Source organism: Oncorhynchus nerka, linkage group LG14 (genome assembly GCF_034236695.1).
Source record: "Oncorhynchus nerka isolate Pitt River linkage group LG14, Oner_Uvic_2.0, whole genome shotgun sequence".
In the NCBI taxonomy this organism is placed as follows: Eukaryota; Metazoa; Chordata; class Actinopteri; order Salmoniformes; family Salmonidae; genus Oncorhynchus; species Oncorhynchus nerka.
Window position 1 is genome coordinate 15,646,863 of NC_088409.1, and position 21,327 is coordinate 15,668,189.

The 21,327-nt window shown below is 42.7% G+C and overlaps 1 protein-coding gene across 1 annotated transcript; it reads right to left on the reverse strand.

Moving 5' to 3' along the window:
• Positions 1–606: 606 nt before the first annotated feature.
• On the reverse strand, positions 607–19,286 carry LOC115118647 (sodium-dependent neutral amino acid transporter B(0)AT1-like). The gene is made up of 12 exons (XM_065027502.1): positions 18,897–19,286; positions 18,519–18,659; positions 18,295–18,432; positions 17,966–18,147; positions 13,517–13,627; positions 13,213–13,325; positions 4,438–4,566; positions 4,204–4,360; positions 2,240–2,444; positions 1,989–2,148; positions 1,240–1,402; positions 607–1,061 (listed from the first exon to the last, which is right to left on the reverse strand). Exons 1-12 carry the CDS (start codon positions 19,096–19,098, stop codon positions 813–815), a joined length of 1,950 nt encoding a protein of 649 aa, XP_064883574.1. The 5' UTR covers positions 19,099–19,286; the 3' UTR covers positions 607–812.
• Between the last annotated feature and the right edge of the window lie 2,041 nt (positions 19,287–21,327).

The following is a 21,327-nucleotide window of genomic DNA, read 5'->3' on the forward strand; positions in this document are numbered from 1 at the left end:
CTATACTATAGCAAGACCAGAACTACACACTGAATGGTAATCTCCGAGGACTATACTAGAACAAGACCAGAACTACACACTGAATGGTAATCCCCGAGGACTATGCTATAGCAAGCAAGACCAGAACTACACACTGAATGGTAGTCCCCGAGGACTATGCTATAGCAAGACCAGAACTACACACTGAATGGTAGTCCCCAAGGACTATGCTATAGCAAGACCAGAACTACACACTGAATGGTAGTCCCCAAGGACTATGCTATAGCAAGACCAGAACTACACACTGAATGGTAGTCCCCAAGGACTATGCTATAGCAAGACCAGAACTACACACTGAATGGTAGTCCCCAAGGACTATGCTATAGCAAGACCAGAACTACACACTGAATGGTAGTCCCCAAGGACTATGCTATGAATGGTAATCCCGAGGAAGCAAGACCAGAACTACACACTGAATGGTAGTCCCCAAGGACTATGCTATAGCAAGACCAGAACTACACACTGAATGGTAATCCCCAAGGACTATGCTATAGCAAGCAAGACCAGAACTACACACTGAATGGTAGTCCCCAAGGACTATACTAGAACAAGAACATAACAAGAACAAAGGATATAATTTAGTTTAATGTTGACTTTTCAGCACAAAAATTACCACAATGTGTCAATCAATGTAAGTTTAATGGCTTTTCTGCCATGCCTCATCCATACAACCTTGTAAAACTATCAAACGTATCTACTCCTTTCAGCTATCAGTGGCATGAAGTAAATAAATGGCCTGTCATGAAAACAACAATGGGCTAGTGATTTGATCACTATCTTCCATCTGCTGTCTCTGGGATGTCTGGTTTGTTCTTGGTAGCCTCATCCGTCAGGTGAACTTGCTTGGCAATAGTGATTAAGTCATCTTGTTTAAACTCATTATCCTTCTTGCTGCAGCGGTTCCTCAAACATTTGTAAATAGCTGTAAGAGGTACAGAAAGACCTGGGATTCCTGCCAGGATGAAGATTATAGCAAAGATCCAGGTTGGATATTCCTTCTCCTCCAATGTAGGGAAGTTGTCCTGTGAAGAAACAGTAATAACCTTGTTAAGTGTGTTTATAGGCTACTGATGCCAATGTCTAGTGAGATCCTTTCAAACACCCAATAGAGAACATGTGCATGCAAGTTGATTTACTATTAGCAAGGGGAAATCTCCTCATTTCATAACTAATTTGGCCACTGACAAAGTGAAGCGTTACCGATTCAGGATTCCAGGCTTTGTACATGGGTGTTTCTTGGACTTTAGTGATAAAGTAGAACACAAAGATGACAAGCATGATGGCGGGGCTGACAAATCTCCATGTGATCTGCCAGAAGAGGTTGGGCTTGTGGCCGATCATGAACTCAATATCATCGTTGAACCTGTTTGAATAACATACATAGTCGACATTCATTAGTGCCCAGACTCTAATGAATCTATGAATCTCATACACTGAATGACTGTATTGAATCAATACCATAGGACCACCAATGTTAATCAACATAATCTTGAATTTATTTTCAATCACCATAGTAACCTGACCATCTCAATAGAATGAATATATTATTCTCACCTATCAATACCGTAACCCCCAACATCTCACTGAATGAATGTATTACTCACCTTTCAATACCATAGAGGTACACAACCCCGACCATCTCACAGAATGAATATAACTCAATACCTATCAATACCAACACCATCTCACTGAATGACTGTATTACTCACCTATCAATACCATAGAGTAACATAACCACCAACATCTCACTGAATGAATATATTACTCACGTATCAATACCATAGAGGTACACAACCCCGACCATCTCACAGAATGAATTTATTACTCACCTATCAATACCATAGAGGTACACAACCCCGACCATCTCACAGAATGAATTTGATTCTCACCTATCAATACCATAGAGGTACACAACCCCGACCATCTCACAGAATGAATTTGATTCTCACCTATCAATACCATAGAGGTACACAACCCCGACCATCTCACAGAATGCAATGATCAGCAGAGGAATGGACCCGCCATAGCTGTCAAAGAGGGACAGCCAGTAGTTCCCTGAGCCTTGAACAAATATTAATCCAACAAGGCAGCAGAGGACACATGTTGTCCCTGTAACAGAAGAAGAAGATAAAGATATTTAACAAAGGGATCTCCATCCTTCAAAATGGTGTAAGGGACATATGTCTTTGTGTCATCTCACCAGCGATGGCTTCTTTGGGCCAACTCTTGGGGAAAACCCCCAGGTCCTGAAGTGGTACCAGTACTCCTTCGATATTGCCAAACATGGAGGACAGGCCGAGACAGAAGAGCATGATGAAGAACAAGACTGACCAAACAGGAGATACAGGCATCTTAGTGATGGCCTCTGTGAACACGATAAAGGCCAGACCAGTTCCTTCAACCCCCTGTACCAAGACAAGGAGAGAATGAATCAGAAGCCTAGCAACTAAGATATATTTAAGCTTCATATACTCCACTTGTGTTGTATCCATCTCACCAAATCTTATACAAATGCATTTGAAGTCGGAAGTTTACATACACCTTAGCCAAATACATTTTTTTTTTATTCACAATTCCTGACATTTAATCCTAGTAAAAATTCCCTGTTTTAGGTCAGTTAGGATCACCACTTTATTTTAAGAATGTGAAATGTCAGAATAATAGTAGAGAGAATGATTTATTTCAGTTTTTATTTCTTTCATCACATTCACAGTGGGTCAGAAGTTTACATACATTCAATTAGTATTTGGTAGCATTGCCTTTAAATTGTTTAACTTGGGTCAAATGTTTCGGGTAGCCTTCCACAAGCTTCCCACAATAAGTTGGGTGAATTTTGGCCCATTCCTCCTGACAAAGCTGGTGTAAATGAGTCAGGTTTGTGGGCCTTCTTGCTCGCACATGCTTTTTCAGTTCTGCCCACACATTTTCTATAGGTTTGAGGTCAGGGCTTTGTGATGGCCACTCCAACACCTTGACTTTGTTGTCCTTAAGCCATTTTGCCACAACTTTGGAAGTATGCTTGAGGTCATTGTCCGTTTGGAAGACCCATTTGCGACCAAGCTTTAACTTCCTGACTGATGTCTTGAGATGTTGCTTCAACATATCCATATAATTTCCCCATCCTCATGATGCCATCTATTTTGTGAAATGTACCAGTCCCTCCTGCAGCAAAGCACCTCCACAACATGATGCTGCCACCCTGTCTGCTTCACAGTTGGGATGATGTTCTTTGGCTTGCAAGTCTCCCCCTTTTTCTTCCAAAGATAACGATGGTCATTATGGCCAAACAGTTCTATTTTTGTTTCATCAGACCAGAGGACATTTCTCCAAAAAGTACGATCTTAGTCCCCATGGACAGTTTTTATGGCGGTTTTGGAGCAGTGGCTTCTTCCTTGCTGAGCGGCCTTTCAGGTTATGTCGATATGGGACTTGTTTTACTGTGGATATAGATACTTTGTACCGGTTTCCTCCAGTATCTTCACAAGGTTTTTTGCTGTTGTTCTGGGATTGATTTGCACTTTTCGCACCAAAGTATGTTCATCTCTAGGAGACAGAATGCGTCTCCTTCCTGAGCGGTATGACAGTTGCGTTGTCCCATGGTGTTTATACTTACGTCCTATTGTTTGTACAGATGAACGTGGAGCGTTTGGAAATTTCTCCCAATGATGAACCAGACTTGTGAAGGACCACAAAAAAAATTCTGAGGTCTTGGCTGATTTCTTTTGATTTAATCATGATGTCAAGCAAAGAAGCACTGAGTTTGCAGGTAGGCCTTGAAATATATCCACAGGTACACCTCCAATTGACTCAAATTATGTCAATTAGCCTATCAGAAGCTTCTAAAGCCATGGCATAATTTTCTAGTATTTTCCAAGCTGTTTAAAGGCATAGTGTATGTAAACTTCTGACACACTGAAATTGTGATACAGTGAATTATAAGTAAAATAATCTGTCTGTAAACAATTGTTGGAAAAATTACTTGTGTCATGCACAAAGTAGATGTCCTCACCGACTTGCCAAACTGTAGTTTGTTAACAAGAAATTTGTGGAGTGGTTGAAAACGAATTTTAATGATTCCAATCTAAGTGTATATAAACTTCCGACTTCAACTGTATTGGTAACATTTTACATTCAGGTACCATTTCATAAAAATGAATGAATCACCTCACTAAGGAAAGAATTCAAATCACAGGTCTTCAAGTTGAGCCCCTGAATGACCGCTGGATATGTTCCATTGAGACTATGAAGAACCTGATCATAGTTGTTCTCAGTGACGTTGCCCTCTGGGAGATCAAATGTATTCAGCAGTGTCAGGATATTTCTGCAAAAACATTTATTTAGAGGGTAGTTCATATCTTCATGCAACAACTCTAGTTTAATTCTAGTATAGGTACATACCCAGAAATACAGTCATCAAACTTCTCTGTGGCTCTGAAGCCAATGATGGTGTAAATGACTGTTGCAGCGTAGACAGCAGTGGCTCCGTTCACGATAGAGATGATGACTGCATCCTGTTCACAGTTATTACTGGAAAGATAGAACACATTAAAGGAGCCATCTGGAATGGCTCTTCACAGTTATTACTGGAGAAATAGACCACATTAAAGGAGCAATCTGGAATGGCTGTTCACAGTTATTACTGGAGAAATAGACCACATTAAAGGAGCAATCTGGAATGGCTGTTCACAGTTATTACTGGAAAGATAGAACACATTAAAGGAGCAATCTGGAATGGCTGTTCACAGTTATTACTGGAGAAATAGACCACATTAAAGGAGCAATCTGGAATGGCTGTTCACAGTTATTACTGGAGAAATAGACCACATTAAAGGAGCAATCTGGAATGGCTGTTCACAGTTATTACTGGAGAAATAGACCACATTAAAGGAGCAATCTGGAATGGCTGTTCACAGTTATTACTGGAGAAATAGACCACATTAAAGGAGCAATCTGGAATGGCTGTTCACAGTTATTACTGGAGAAATAGACCACATTAAAGGAGCAATCTGGAATGGCTGTTCACAGTTATTACTGGAGAAATAGACCACATTAAAGGAGCAATCTGGAATGGCTGTTCACAGTTATTACTGGAGAAATAGACCACATTAAAGGGGCAATCTGGAATGGCTGTTCACAGTTATTACTGGAGAAATAGACCACATTAAAGGAGCAATCTGGAATGGCTGTTCACAGTTATTACTGGAGAAATAGACCACATTAAAGGAGCAATCTGGAATGGCTGTTCACAGTTATTACTGGAGAAATAGACCACATTAAAGGAGCAATCTGGAATGGCTGTTCACAGTTATTACTGGAGAAATAGACCACATTAAAGGAGCAATCTGGAATGGCTGTTCACAGTTATTACTGGAGAAATAGACCACATTAAAGCAATCTGGAATGGCTGTTACTGGAGAAATAGACCACATTAAAGGAGCAATCTGGAATGGCTGTTCACAGTTATTACTGGAGAAATAGACCACATTAAAGGAGCAATCTGGAATGGCTGTTCACAGTTATTACTGGAGAAATAGACCACATTAAAGGAGCAATCTGGAATGGCTGTTCACAGTTATTACTGGAGAAATAGACCACATTAAAGGGGCAATCTGGAATGGCTCTTCGCAGTTATTACTGGAGAAATAGACCACATTAAAGGGGCAATCTGGAATGGCTGTTCACAGTTATTACTGGAGAAATAGACCACATTAAAGGGGCAATCCAGAATTGGTGGATCCATTTTTTATTCTTGAAGAATAACATTTATAAATACCCATCAGAATCCAGCCATAAGGGCTGAATCTAGTTCAACTGTCGTACCCCATCGGAATCCAGCCATAATGGTTGAATCTAGTTCAACTGTCGTACCCCATCAGAATCCAGCCATAAGGTTTGAATCTAGTTCAACTGTCGTATCCAATCAGAATCCAGCCATAAGGTTTGAATCTAGTTCAACTGTAGTACCACATCAGAATCCAGCCATAAGGTTTGAATCTAGTTCAACTGTCGTATCCAATCAGAATCCAGCCATAAGGTTTGAATCTAGTTCAACTGTTATATCCCATCAGAAACCAGCCATAAGGTTTGAATCTAGTTCAACTGTCGTACCCCATCGGAATCCAGCCATAAGGTTTGAATCTAGTTCAACTGTCGTACCCCATCGGAATCCAGCCATAAGGTTGAATCCAGCCATAAGGGTTTGAATCTAGTTCAACTGTCGTCAACCCCATCAGAAACCAGCCATAAGGGCTGAATCTAGTTCAACTGTCGTCCCATCAGAAACCAGCCATAAGGGCTGAATCTAGTTCAACTGTTATATCCAATCAGAATCCAGCCATAAGGTTTGAATCTAGTTCAACTGTTATATCCCATCAGAAACCAGCCATAAGGTTTGAATCTAGTTCAACTGTTATATCCCATCAGAAACCAGCCATAAGGCTGAATCTAGTTCAACTGTCGTACCCCATCAGAAACCAGCCATAAGGTTGAATCTAGTTCAACTGTCGTACCCCATCAGAAACCAGCCATAAGGTTGAATCTAGTTCAACTGTCGTACCCCATCAGAAACCAGCCATAAGGTTGAATCTAGTTCAACTGTGGTACCCCATCAGAAACCAGCCATAAGGTTGAATCTAGTTCAACTGTCGTACCCCATCAGAAACCAGCCATAAGGGCTGAATCTAGTTCAACTGTGGTACCCCATCAGAAACCAGCCATAAGGGCTGAATCTAGTTCAACTGTTATATCCCATCAGAAACCAGCCATAAGGGCTGAATCTAGTTCAACTGTGGTACCCCATCAGAATCCAGCCATAAGGCTGAATCTAGTTCAACTGTCGTATCCAATCAGAATCCAGCCATAAGGTTTGAATCTAGTTCAACTGTCGTACCCCATCGGAATCCAGCCATAAGGTTTGAATCTAGTTCAACTGTCGTACCCCATCGGAATCCAGCCATAAGGGCTGAATCTAGTTCAACTGTCGTACCCCATCGGAATCCAGCCATAATGGTTGAATCTAGTTCAACTGTCGTACCCCATCAGAATCCAGCCATAAGGTTTGAATCTAGTTCAACTGTTATATCCCATCAGAAACCAGCCATAAGGGCTGAATCTAGTTCAACTGTTATATCCCATCAGAAACCAGCCATAAGGGCTGAATCTAGTTCAACTGTCGTACCCCATCAGAAACCAGCCATAAGGTTTGAATCTAGTTCAACTGTTATACCCCATCAGAATCCAGCCATAAGGGCTGAATCTAGTTCAACTGTCGTACCCGATCAGAAACCAGCCATAAGGGCTGAATCAAGTTCAACTGTCGTACCCCATCAGAATCCAGCCATAAGGGCTGAATCTAGTTCAACTGTCGTACCCCATCAGAAACCAGCCATAAGGTTGAATCTAGTTCAACTGTCGTACCCCATCAGAAACCAGCCATAAGGGCTGAATCTAGTTCAACTGTCGTACCCCATCAGAAACCAGCCATAAGGGCTGAATCTAGTTCAACTGTTATATCCCATCAGAAACCAGCCATAAGGTTTGAATCTAGTTCAACTGTTATATCCCATCAGAATCCAGCCATAAGGTTTGAATCTAGTTCAACTGTCGTACCCCATCAGAAACCAGCCATAAGGGCTGAATCTAGTTCAACTGTCGTATCCCATCAGAAACCAGCCATAAGGGCTGAATCTAGTTCAACTGTCGTATCCCATCAGAAACCAGCCATAAGGTTTGAATCTAGTTCAACTGTCGTATCCAATCAGAATCCAGCCATAAGGGCTGAATCTAGTTCAACTGTCGTACCCCATCGGAATCCAGCCATAATGGTTGAATCTAGTTCAACTGTCGTACCCCATCAGAAACCAGCCATAAGGTTTGAATCTAGTTCAACTGTTATATCCCATCAGAAACCAGCCATAAGGGCTGAATCTAGTTCAACTGTTATATCCCATCAGAAACCAGCCATAAGGGCTGAATCTAGTTCAACTGTCGTACCCCATCAGAAACCAGCCATAAGGTTTGAATCTAGTTCAACTGTTATACCCCATCAGAATCCAGCCATAAGGGCTGAATCTAGTTCAACTGTCGTACCCCATCAGAAACCAGCCATAAGGGCTGAATCAAGTTCAACTGTCGTACCCCATCAGAATCCAGCCATAAGGGCTGAATCTAGTTCAACTGTCGTACCCCATCAGAAACCAGCCATAAGGTTGAATCTAGTTCAACTGTTATACCCCATCAGAAACCAGCCATAAGGGCTGAAAGTTCAACTGTCGTACCCCATCAGAAACCAGCCATAAGGGCTGAATCTAGTTCAACTGTTATATCCCATCAGAAACCAGCCATAAGGTTTGAATCTAGTTCAACTGTTATATCCCATCAGAATCCAGCCATAAGGTTTGAATCTAGTTCAACTGTCGTACCCCATCAGAAACCAGCCATAAGGGCTGAATCTAGTTCAACTGTCGTATCCCATCAGAAACCAGCCATAAGGGCTGAATCTAGTTCAACTGTCATATCCCATCAGAAACCAGCCATAAGGTTTGAATCTAGTTCAACTGTCGTATCCAATCAGAATCCAGCCATAAGGGCTGAATCTAGTTCAACTGTCGTACCCCATCGGAATCCAGCCATAATGGTTGAATCTAGTTCAACTGTCGTACCCCATCAGAAACCAGCCATAAGGGCTGAATCTAGTTCAACTGTCGTACCCCATCAGAAACCAGCCATAAGGGCTGAATCTAGTTCAACTGTTATATCCCATCAGAATCCAGCCATAAGGTTTGAATCTAGTTCAACTGTTATATCCCATCAGAAACCAGCCATAAGGTTGAATCTAGTTCAACTGTCGTACCCCATCAGAAACCAGCCATAAGGGCTGAATCTAGTTCAACTGTCGTACCCCATCAGAAACCAGCCATAAGGTTGAATCTAGTTCAACTGTCGTACCCCATCAGAAACCAGCCATAAGGTTGAATCTAGTTCAACTGTCGTACCCCATCAGAAACCAGCCATAAGGTTGAATCTAGTTCAACTGCCGTACCCCATCAGAAACCAGCCATAAGGGCTGAATCTAGTTCAACTGTGGTACCCCATCAGAAACCAGCCATAAGGTTGAATCTAGTTCAACTGTCGTACCCCATCAGAAACCAGCCATAAGGGCTGAATCTAGTTCAACTGTGGTACCCCATCAGAAACCAGCCATAAGGTTGAATCTAGTTCAACTGTCGTACCCCATCAGAAACCAGCCATAAGGGCTGAATCTAGTTCAACTGTCATACCCCATCAGAAACCAGCCATAAGGTTGAATCTAGTTCAACTGTTATATCCCATCAGAAACCAGCCATAAGGGCTGAATCTAGTTCAACTGTGGTACCCCATCAGAATCCAGCCATAAGGTTGAATCTAGTTCAACTGTCGTACCCCATCAGAAACCAGCCATAAGGGCTGAATCTAGTTCAACTGTGGTACCCCATCAGAAACCAGCCATAAGGGCTGAATCTAGTTCAACTGTTATATCCCATCAGAAACCAGCCATAAGGGCTGAATCTAGTTCAACTGTCGTACCCCATCAGAATCCAGCCATAAGGGCTGAATCTAGTTCAACTGTCGTACCCCATCAGAAACCAGCCATAAGGTTGAATCTAGTTCAACTGTCGTACCCCATCAGAAACCAGCCATAAGGGCTGAATCTAGTTCAACTGTCGTACCCCATCAGAAACCAGCCATAAGGGCTGAATCTAGTTCAACTGTTATATCCCATCAGAATCCAGCCATAAGGTTTGAATCTAGTTCAACTGTTATATCCCATCAGTTATATCCCATCAGAACCAGCCATAAGGTTGAATCTAGTTCACCTGTCGTACCCCATCAGAAACCAGCCATAAGGGCTGAATCTAGTTCAACTGTCGTACCCCATCAGAAACCAGCCATAAGGTTGAATCTAGTTCAACTGTCGTACCCCATCAGAAACCAGCCATAAGGTTGAATCTAGTTCAACTGTGGTACCCCATCAGAAACCAGCCATAAGGTTGAATCTAGTTCAACTGTCGTACCCCATCAGAAACCAGCCATAAGGGCTGAATCTAGTTCAACTGTGGTACCCCATCAGAAACCAGCCATAAGGGCTGAATCTAGTTCAACTGTGGTACCCCATCAGAAACCAGCCATAAGGGCTGAATCTAGTTCAACTGTTATATCCCATCAGAAACCAGCCATAAGGGCTGAATCTAGTTCAACTGTGGTACCCCATCAGAATCCAGCCATAAGGTTGAATCTAGTTCAACTGTCGTACCCCATCAGAAACCAGCCATAAGGGCTGAATCTAGTTCAACTGTGGTACCCCATCAGAAACCAGCCATAAGGGCTGAATCTAGTTCAACTGTTATATCCCATCAGAATCCAGCCATAAGGTTTGAATCTAGTTCAACTGTCGTACCCCATCAGAAACCAGCCATAAGGGCTGAATCTAGTTCAACTGTACCCCATCAGAAACCAGCCATATCCCATCAGAAACCAGCCATAAGGTTTGAATCTAGTTCAACTGTTGTACCCAATCAGAAACCAGCCATAAGGGCTGAATCTAGTTCAACTGTCGTACCCCATCAGAAACCAGCCATAATGGTTGAATCTAGTTCAACTACCCCATCAGAAACCAGCCATAAGGTACCCCATCAGAAACCAGCCATAAGGGCTGAATCTAGTTCAACTGTCGTACCCCATCAGAAACCAGCCATAAGGGCTGAATCTAGTTCAACTGTTATATCCCATCAGAAACCAGCCATAAGGTTTGAATCTAGTTCAACTGTTATATCCCATCAGAAACCAGCCATAAGGTTGAATCTAGTTCAACTGTTAGCCCCATCAGAAACCAGCCATAAGGGCTGAATCTAGTTCAACTGTTATATCAGAAACCCCCATCAGAAACCAGCCATAAGGTTGAATCTAGTTCAACTGTCGTACCCCATCAGAAACCAGCCATAAGGTTGAATCTAGTTCAACTGTCGTACCCCATCAGAATCCAGCCATAAGGTTGAATCTAGTTCAACTGTCGTACCCCATCAGAAACCAGCCATAAGGGCTGAATCTAGTTCAACTGTGGTACCCCATCAGAAACCAGCCATAAGGGCTGAATCTAGTTCAACTGTTATATCCCATCAGAATCCAGCCATAAGGGCTGAATCTAGTTCAACTGTTATATCCCATCAGAAACCAGCCATAAGGGCTGAATCTAGTTCAACTGTTATATCCCATCAGAAACCAGCCATAAGGGCTGAATCTAGTTCAACTGTCGTACCCCATCAGAAACCAGCCATAAGGTTTGAATCTAGTTCAACTGTTATACCCCATCAGAATCCAGCCATAAGGGCTGAATCTAGTTCAACTGTCGTATCCAATCAGAAACCAGCCATAAGGGCTGAATCTAGTTCAACTGTCGTACCCCATCAGAAACCAGCCATAAGGGCTGAATCTAGTTCAACTGTCGTATCCCATCAGAATCCAGCCATAAGGTTGAATCTAGTTCAACTGTCGTACCCCATCAGAAACCAGCCATAAGGGCTGAATCTAGTTCAACTGTCGTACCCCATCAGAAACCAGCCATAAGGTTGAATCTAGTTCAACTGTCGTACCCCATCAGAAACCAGCCATAAGGTTGAATCTAGTTCAACTGTCGTACCCCATCAAAAACCAGCCATAAGGGCTGAATCTAGTTCAACTGTCGTACCCCATCAGAAACCAGCCATAAGGGCTGAATCTAGTTCAACTGTGGTACCCCATCAGAAACCAGCCATAAGGGCAGAATCTAGTTCAACTGTCATATCCAATCAGAAACCAGCCATAAGGGCTGAATCTAGTTCAACTGTCGTACCCCATCAGAAACCAGCCATAAGGGCTGAATCTAGTTCAACTGTTGTACCCCATCAGAATCCAGCCATAAGGTTTGAATCTAGTTCAACTGTCGTATCCCATCAGAATCCAGCCATAAGGTTTGAATCTAGTTCAACTGTCGTATCCCATCAGAATCCAGCCATAAGGGCTGAATCTAGTTCAACTGTTATATCCCATCAGAAACCAGCCATAAGGGCTGAATCTAGTTCAACTGTCGTACCCCATCAGAAACCAGCCATAAGGTTTGAATCTAGTTCAACTGTTATATCCCATCAGAAACCAGCCATAAGGGCTGAATCTAGTTCAACTGTCGTACCCCATCAGAAACCAGCCATAAGGTTTGAATCTAGTTCAACTGTTATATCCCATCGGAATCCAGCCATAAGGTTGAATCTAGTTCAACTGTCGTATCCCATCAGAATCCAGCCATAAGGGCTGAATCTAGTTCAACTGTTATATCCCATCAGAAACCAGCCATAAGGGCTGAATCTAGTTCAACTGTCGTACCCCATCAGAAACCAGCCATAAGGGCTGAATCTAGTTCAACTGTCGTACCCCATCAAAAACCAGCCATAAGGGCTGAATCTAGTTCAACTGTCGTATCCCATCAGAATCCAGCCATAAGGGCTGAATCTAGTTCAACTGTCGTACCCCATCAGAAACCAGCCATAAGGTTTGAATCTAGTTCAACTGTCGTACCCCATCAGAAACCAGCCATAAGGGCTGAATCTAGTTCAACTGTTATATCCCATCAGAAACCAGCCATAAGGGCTGAATCTAGTTCAACTGTCGTACCCCATCAAAAACCAGCCATAAGGTTGAATCTAGTTCAACTGTTATATCCCATCAGAAACCAGCCATAAGGGCTGAATCTAGTTCAACTGTCGTATCCCATCAGAATCCAGCCATAAGGGCTGAATCTAGTTCAACTGTCGTATCCAATCAGAATCCAGCCATAAGGGCTGAATCTAGTTCAACTGTCGTATCCAATCAGAAACCAGCCATAAGGGCTGAATCTAGTTCAACTGTCGTATCCCATCAGAAACCAGCCATAAGGGCTGAATCTAAACTAGATATATTGCACCATCACTTCAACTTTTGCATAAATCTTGGCTAAAAGAATTTACGATGAAAGTTAAGCTTGCACACTTTGAGGTAGGTAGGACTGGGTCCTAAGTTTGCAGTGGTTATGTACAAGATATGATACATTTTGAATTGATTTAATGTCTCAACTGGGTTGTGAACAACAAGTCATTTAGTAGTTATTAGCAAGCAGTATGGACTTACTGCACTGAGTTGTAGCTGGAGAAAGACAGCAGACCTCCAAAGGCCAAAGAGAATGAATAGAAAACCTGGGCACCTGCATCAAGCCAAGTCGTTGGGTTCATTAGTTCATTCATCTGGAGAAACACACACCCATAGAAAATTTGTTAGGCGTGTCGTTTTGATTTTATCATACTACCTCATATATTAACGCTAGCTAAAAGGCCTTAGATGCACTCTTTGTGGATCTGGATCTGTGGCTGAACTTGGAATATCATATACTTTGAATAAATACTTTTGTTCGATGATAGTAATGTAAGCTACTCACATCTGGGGTGAAGAGGAACTTCACTCCATTCAAAGAGCCTTTCAAGGTCAAGCCTCTGATCAAAAAGATGGTCAGCACCACATAAGGTAATGTTGAGGTGATATACACAGCCTAATGGGAGGAGATCACAGGGTAATGTTGAGGTAATATACACAGCCTAATGGGAGGAGATCACAGGGTAATGTTGAGGTGATATACACAGCCTAATGGGAGGAGATCACAGGGTAATGTTGAGGTAATATACACAGCCTAATGGGAGGAGACCACAGGGTAATGTTGAGGTGATATACACAGCCTAATGGGAGGAGATATACACACAGGGTAATGTTGAGGTGATATACACAGCCTAATGGGAGGAGACCACAGGGTAATGTTGAGGTGATATACACAGCCTAATGGGAGGAGATCACAGGGTAATGTTGAGGTGATATACACAGCCTAATGGGAGGAGACCACAGGGTAATGTTGAGGTAATATACACAGCCTAATGGGAGGAGATCACAGGGTAATGTTGAGGTAATATACACAGCCTAATGGGAGGAGACCACAGGGTAATGTGGAGGTGATATACACAGCCTAATGGGAGGAGATCACAGGGTAATGTTGAGGTGATATACACAGCCTAATGGGAGGAGATCACAGGGTAATGTTGAGGTAATATTTACAGCCTAATGGGAGGAGACCACAGGGTAATGTTGAGGTGATATACACAGCCTAATGGGAGGAGACCACGGGGTAATGATGAGGTGATATACACAGCCTAATGGGAGGAGACCACAGGGTAATGTTGAGGTGATATACACAGCCTAATGGGAGGAGACCACAGGGTAATGTTACGGTGATATACACAGCCTAATGGGAGGAGATCACAGGGTAATGTTGAGGGGATATACACAGCCTAATGGGAGGAGATCACAGGGTAATGTTGAGGTGATATACACAGCCTAATGGGAGGAGATCACAGGGTAATGTTGAGGTGATATACACAGCCTAATGGGAGGAGACCACAGGGTAATGTTGAGGTGATATACACAGCCTAATGGGAGGAGACCACAGGGTAATGTTGAGGTGATATACACAGCCTAATGGGAGGAGACCACAGGGTAATGTTGAGGTGATATACACAGCCTAATGGGAGGAGATCACAGGGTAATGTTGAGGTGATATACACAGCCTAATGGGAGGAGACCACAGGGTAATGTTGAGGTGATATACACAGCCTAATGGGAGGAGACCACAGGGTAATGTTGAGGTGATATACACAGCCTAATGGGAGGAGACCACAGGGTAATGTTGAGGTGATATACACAGCCTAATGGGAGGAGACCACAGGGTAATGTTGAGGTGATATACACAGCCTAATGGGAGGAGAGAGGAATGCTTTCATGAAGTTGGACAATTACTGTTTTGTGTGCTATTATAGCAAATATACTAAAATGGACTCAAAATAGTGACATACGTACACTATCGGTCAAAAGTTTAAGAACACCTACTCATTCAAGGGGTTTTCTTTATTTTGACTATTTTCTACATTGTAGAATAATAGTGAAGACATCAAAACTATGAAATAACACATATGGAATCATGTAGTAACCAAAAAACTGTTAAACAAATCAAAATATATTTTATATTTGAGATTCTTCAAATAGCCACTCCTTGCCTTGATGACAGCTTTGCACACTCTTGGCAGAAATAGAATGAATAGACAACACACAATGACCCATACTATTCCAATTTATCTGACAGTCATATATTTGATCTACACGATACATTTCTATCTAAACATTTGGTAAATGTACATTCTGCTGTATGTCCATTGCCCCAGGTGCACAAAATCAAGTCAAACCAATTAACCAATGATATTTTGTACAGACAAGAATAAATACGTGGTGACGCTCAACCACTGAATGATTCTTTCAACATGCCACTGAAAAGGTGGAAAGCTGCAATTCATTTAATGATACCTGAAAATACTGCAGAGTAATTCACAGCCATTTGCAAACATTGCTAACAGCAAGTTGAGCGCTTAGCAAAAACAACTTCGAACCTCTTTGTCCATCTGAGGGCAAGTGTTCTTGTTTTCAAACACACACGATACCATCTTTAAAGGGATTGTTTACTCAGAATACAAACTAACATGATTTTCCACCTACCTTGTCTGTAGTTGGGACATTTAGTTTCCTTTTGACACTTAATGGACGTATTTTGTTACTGTTAGCTTTCTCAGTAACACTTAACATGAAACTGTTCTTGTACCTGTGTAATAAACTTTCATTACTTTTGGAACAACATTTTATTAGCTTATTGTTACACAATACTTTGTCAATTGCATTTTAATCGCATAGCAATGACCTGAGTGTTTTTGTAACTACTGTACACAAGAGGAATAGTGACTGTTCCTTATTCCACTTATGTCATAACTCCATTATTATTCAATTATAAATCAACTCAAATTTAACAACAATGTTCTTGTTGTAATAATGACAAAGTTACTGCACAAGTATAAAAACTTAATGTCATGTGTTACTGTATTACCTTATGTCTCACTCATTATGAAAATATATTTGTTAGTTTAAAGCTTCAAATATGGTCTAGTCTAATGTTGAGGTGATTCCTTGTCCCTCGTGTATTTCATTCTAGGTTATAGGCTAAATTAAGGCTCATATCTAAGAGTCCTACAAACCACTTGCTTATAATAAAACATGTTGACTAATTCAACTAACTGTTATAATTTTGGGATTCTTCATCAAATATTTGACAGCCATATATTCAAATACCTTCAAATATTATTTGGTTTTCTGAGAGGTATTCAAATACTAAATGTGTTTGTCTTTTAGCTGAAACTCTATATAAACTATATTTGTCTACCTCGAGTGTTTGAAAAGTTGTTATTTTCAAATAAACTACAAACTACAACAATTTTATGTCCAGGATTGCACCATGGTGACATACACTGTATATACAATATATAATACCATATATAATACAAATATATAAAACACGTTCAAATTAGAACGTGAACACTGTCTACAACTGTTTACACTGTCGAAGGGGTGTCAGAAAGGTCAACAAAGCTGTTATTAAAAACAGCTGGGTCATTTGAGTACTATGGTAGCATGCTTTATTGCATCAATATATAAACTGAACTAAAATATAAACTCAGCATGTGAAGTGTTGCTCCCATGTTTCATGAGCTGAAATAAAAGATCACAGAAATGTTCCATACACACGAAAAGCTCATTTCTGTCCAATTTTATGCACACATTTTGTTTACATCCCTGTTAGTGAGCATTTCTCCTTCGCCATCCACCTGACAGGTGTGGCATATCAAGAAGCTAATTAAACAGCATGATCACTACACAGGTCATTACACCTTGTGCTGGGGACAATAAAAGGCCACTCTAAAATGTGCAGTTTTGTCACACAACACAATGCCACAGATGTCTCAAGTTTTGAGGGAGCGTGCAATTGGCATGCTGACTGTAGAAATGTCCACCAAAGCAGTTGCCAGAGAGTTGAATGATAATTTCTCTACCATAAGCCTTTATGTCATTTTAGAGAACATGGCAGTATGCCCAATCAGCTTAACATACATGTAATTGGCTGGGCCTGTGCCTGGCTCCCAAGTGGGAGGGCCATGGCTGAGCCCCTGCCCCCTGCCCCCTGCCCCTGCCCCCTGCCCCCTGCCCCTGCCCCCTGCCCCTGCCCCCCCCCTGCCCCTGCCCCTGCCCCCCCCTTCCCCTGCCCCCCCCTTCCCCTGCCCCCTGCCCCTGCCCCTGCCCCCTGCCCCTGCCCCTGCCCCTGCCCCTGCCCCTGCCCCCCCCTGCCCCCTGCCCCTGCCCCTGCCCCTGCCCCTGCCCCTGCCCCCTGCCCCTGCCCCTGCCCCTGCCCCCTGCCCCTGCCCCCTGCCCCTGCCCCCTGCCCCTGCCCCTGCCCCTGTCCCCTGCCCCTGCCCCCTGCCCCTGCCCCCTGCCCCCTGCCCCCTGCCCCTGCCCCTGCCCCCCCCCTGCCCCTGCCCCTGCCCCCTGCCCCTGCCCCTGCCCCTGCCCCTGCCCCCTGCCCTGCCCTCTGCCCCCTGCCCCTGCCCCTGCCCCCTGCCCCTGCCCCCTGCCCCCTGCCCCTGCCCCTGCCCTCTGCCCCTACCCAGTCATGTGAAATCCATAGATTAGGGCCTAATGGATTTATTTCAATTAATTAATTTCCTTATGTGAACTATAATTCAGTAAAATTGTTGAAAATGTTGCATGCTGCATTTATATTTTTGTTCAGTATAGTAAAACAAATCATTCTGTATTGTTTGTATATGGTTATAATGTCATAAAAAGGAAACCTTGATTCAGCGCTTCAATAATCAAATGCCTATAAACATAACCTTGATCATTTTGACATTGACAGCTGCTGCTGCTATAGTATTATAAAGTGATTTGCTGTGCAGAGGTTATGCCGTACCTTCCCAGTAGTCTCAATGCCTCGACTTATGCAGATAAACAGCAACGCCCAGGCAGACACATGGCATAGGACCATCCACCACTGTAGCCCACCTGTGTTATCTATGTCTGGGGTGGTGTTCAGGGTCTCTCTGTACCAATAGTAATCCACTGGAGAGCTTCTTTCACACTCTGACACCAGGCCTGGGGAAAGTTCATTTCATTCATTCACATGGCAAAATACAATAGAATGAAGCAATTGAAGACAGAGTTACAGGTAAAGAAATAAGGGGTGTGTATAAAGTTAATCATTTTCCATCATGATAACTTAGCTATCTATGGATGCCTTACCTGTCATGTTGGCATTGACTGGACATTGGCTCCAAGGCAGCGTCTCTTGGAAGGAGTTAAAGAAGTACCACATCACCCAGGCCATGATGGTGTTGTAGTACAGGCTGACCAGAAAGGACACACACATGGATCCAATGCCTATGGAACACAACACAACACCGTGGCCCAATGAGATTTGGTCCATTTTTACCCATGTCTAAATTCCTATGGAGTGTTTTGCTTACCAATGCCAGTTAAGTATGGATGGATGGAAGACCAGACACCTACACTGCCTTTCCTTAGACGTTGACCAATAGCAAACTCCAGATGGAGCAGGGGAACACCTTCTAGAACCAGTAGGATCAGGAAAGGAATCATGAATGCACCTGAGAACAGAACAAGAAGCAGGGTGGAGGAGAGGTTATCTGTTGCTGTTGTATGTACATAAAGAAACACAGAGTTGCAAAATTACAGTAACTTTCCCAAAATGTCCATATTTCCTGCTTGTTCCCCTCTGTATTAAGGGAATCTTCAAACCGGATTTCTGGAAAACCCATGAATTTGAGGAAAGTTAGCGGTATTCTGCAAACCTACTCCTCAAAAACACATTCAACAACACCTACCTCCCCCATGGCTCTGGCAAAGGTACGGGAAGCGCCAGACGTTCCCCAGTCCCACACAGAAACCTACGATAGTCAGCATGTACTGGGCCTTGTTGTCCCATTTCGGTCTGTCCCCAGCCTCCTCATTCTCCAGCTTTTCCAGTTCCTCATAGGAAGGGATCCTTTCTTCCAGGTCTTGGTTGGACACCTGTAAACACCTCATGGTTCCTTCCACGCAGATAGACAGGCTCAATGCAAATGGAAAATATGACTACTTTCTATGGAGTCCAATGAATGTGTAACCCACTGTTCAAAGGAGGCTATTAATAAGGGCAAACTGTTCCCGATTATAATCAATGTCTTGGATGGATGTGAGGCGCATTGCACACGCCTACAACCCCATCCCGTATGCCTCTTGCTAGTACATCATGGTAATCTATAGTCATTGGCCTCTGATAACAATCTCTATGACTCGTTTATGAGTAATATAAATTCCAATGAAGGTTCAACATTCAAACTTTGTTATTTGTATCCAATATACTGTCGGGTTCTTCTCTATAGAGTAAAACTAACTCCAATTAGATGGTGGTTGTGATGGTAAGGATCATTATGTTATTGTTGGTTACTGTACCGAGTACTTTAGCTGTTTTATCTGAGTTATTCATGTGGATTCTCTGTATCCACAAAGATTTGATTTGATCATCGCATAAGAATTATTATAAACTGGGTGGTTCGAGCCCTGAATGTTGATTGGCTCAAAGCCGTGGTATATCAGAACATTGCTTTTTACCGTGTTGCATGGTGCCTAAGAACAACCCTTAGCCCGGGAATATTGGCCAAATACCACACCCCCTCGGGCCTTATTGCTTAAATATACCATCTACACACTTATCTCAAGAGGGCAGCCTCCCAACTCACCCATGTGGACTCTGTACAGCACATCCATGGTCAGACCAGTCACCTCCATCGATTGACTCTCAGGCCTGACAGCAGTATCCATTCATATTGAAATGGCATCATATTAGAATCAATCATGCAATCAACTCCATCAAATAAGTTGAAATGTATTAGGAAATATTTAGTTGGAGGATGGGCATGCTACCCTTTTAGAAACAACAACCTGATCCTAAACCCTCGTAACAACCTGAACCTAAACCCTCGTAACAACCTGAACCTAAACCCTCGTAACAACCTAAACCTAAACCCTCGTAACAACCTGAACCTAAACCCTCGTAACAACCTGAACCTAAACCCTCGTAACAACCTGCACCTAAACCCTCGTAACAACCTGAATCTAAACCCTTGTAAGAACCTGAACCTAAACCCTTGTAACAACCTGAACCTAAACCCTCGTAACAACCTGAACCTAAACCCTCGTAACAACCTAAACCTAAACCCTCGTAACAACCTGAACCTAAACCCTCGTAACAACCTGAACCTAAACCCTCGTAACAACCTGAACCTAAACCCTCGTAACAACCTGAACCTAAACCCTCGTAACAACCTGAACCTAAACCCTCGTAACAAACTGAACTTAAACCCTCGTATCAACTGAACCTAAACCCTCGCAACAACCTGAATCTAAACCCTCGTAACAAACTGAACCTAAACCCTCGTAACAACCTGAACCTAAACCCTCGTAACAAACTGAACTTAAACCCTCGTAACAACTGAACCTAAACCCTCGTATGAGCAAGCTAATACAGAGTAGCAGAAACAGTGGAGATTCATAAAAATCTACAGCAAGAAATAATGAGAACTACATTTTAAGAGGACTAATTTATGACTTCAGTTGAATAGCTAACTCTGACCTCTAGTACTGCGGAATGAAAGTATGCCCTCAGAACAGCCTCAATTCGCTGGGGCATGGAATCCTACAAGGTGTTGAAAGCATTCCACAGGGATGCTGGCCCGTGTTAACTTAAATGCTTCCCACAGTTGTGTCAAGTTGGCTGGAAGTCCTTTGTGTGGTGAACTATTCTTGATACACAGGGAAAACTGTTGAGTGTGAAAAACCCAGCAGCGTTGCAGTTCTTGATACAAACCGGTGTGCCTGACACCTACTACCATAACCTGTTCAAAGGCACTTAAATATTTTGTCTTGTCCATTCACCCTCTGAATGGCTCACACACAGTCCATGTCTCAAGGCTGAAAAATCCTTCTTAACCTGTCAACTCGCCTTCATCTACACTGAGTTGGAGTGGATTTAACAAGTGACATGAAAAAGAGATCATATCTTTCACTTGGTCAGTCTATGTCATGGAAAGAGCAGGTGTTCTTAATGTTTTCTACACTCAGTGTATGTTAAGTATTATGTTTACCAATAGATGGCAGTATTGACTCAATATGTAGTTTGCTTCCAACTATCCGTGACCCTTTAATGTCTGCTTTAACCTCAGAGGCCTCGGGTAGCTTGTGCCAGCTACATTCCTGTAATGTTATTCTAAGTTA

Excerpts from the sequence above, each read along its gene's own strand:
- LOC115118647 (XM_065027502.1), bottom strand. The coding sequence starts at position 19,098 with ATGAGGTGTTTACAGGTGTCCAACCAAGACCTGGAAGAAAGGATCCCT. Across the intron at positions 18,660-18,896 it reads TTGCCAGAGCCATGGGGGAG|GTGCATTCATGATTCCTTTC; the intron begins GTAGGTGTTGTT and ends TTCTGTTCTCAG. Across the intron at positions 18,433-18,518 it reads TCCATACTTAACTGGCATTG|GCATTGGATCCATGTGTGTG; the intron begins GTAAGCAAAACA and ends TGTGTTCCATAG.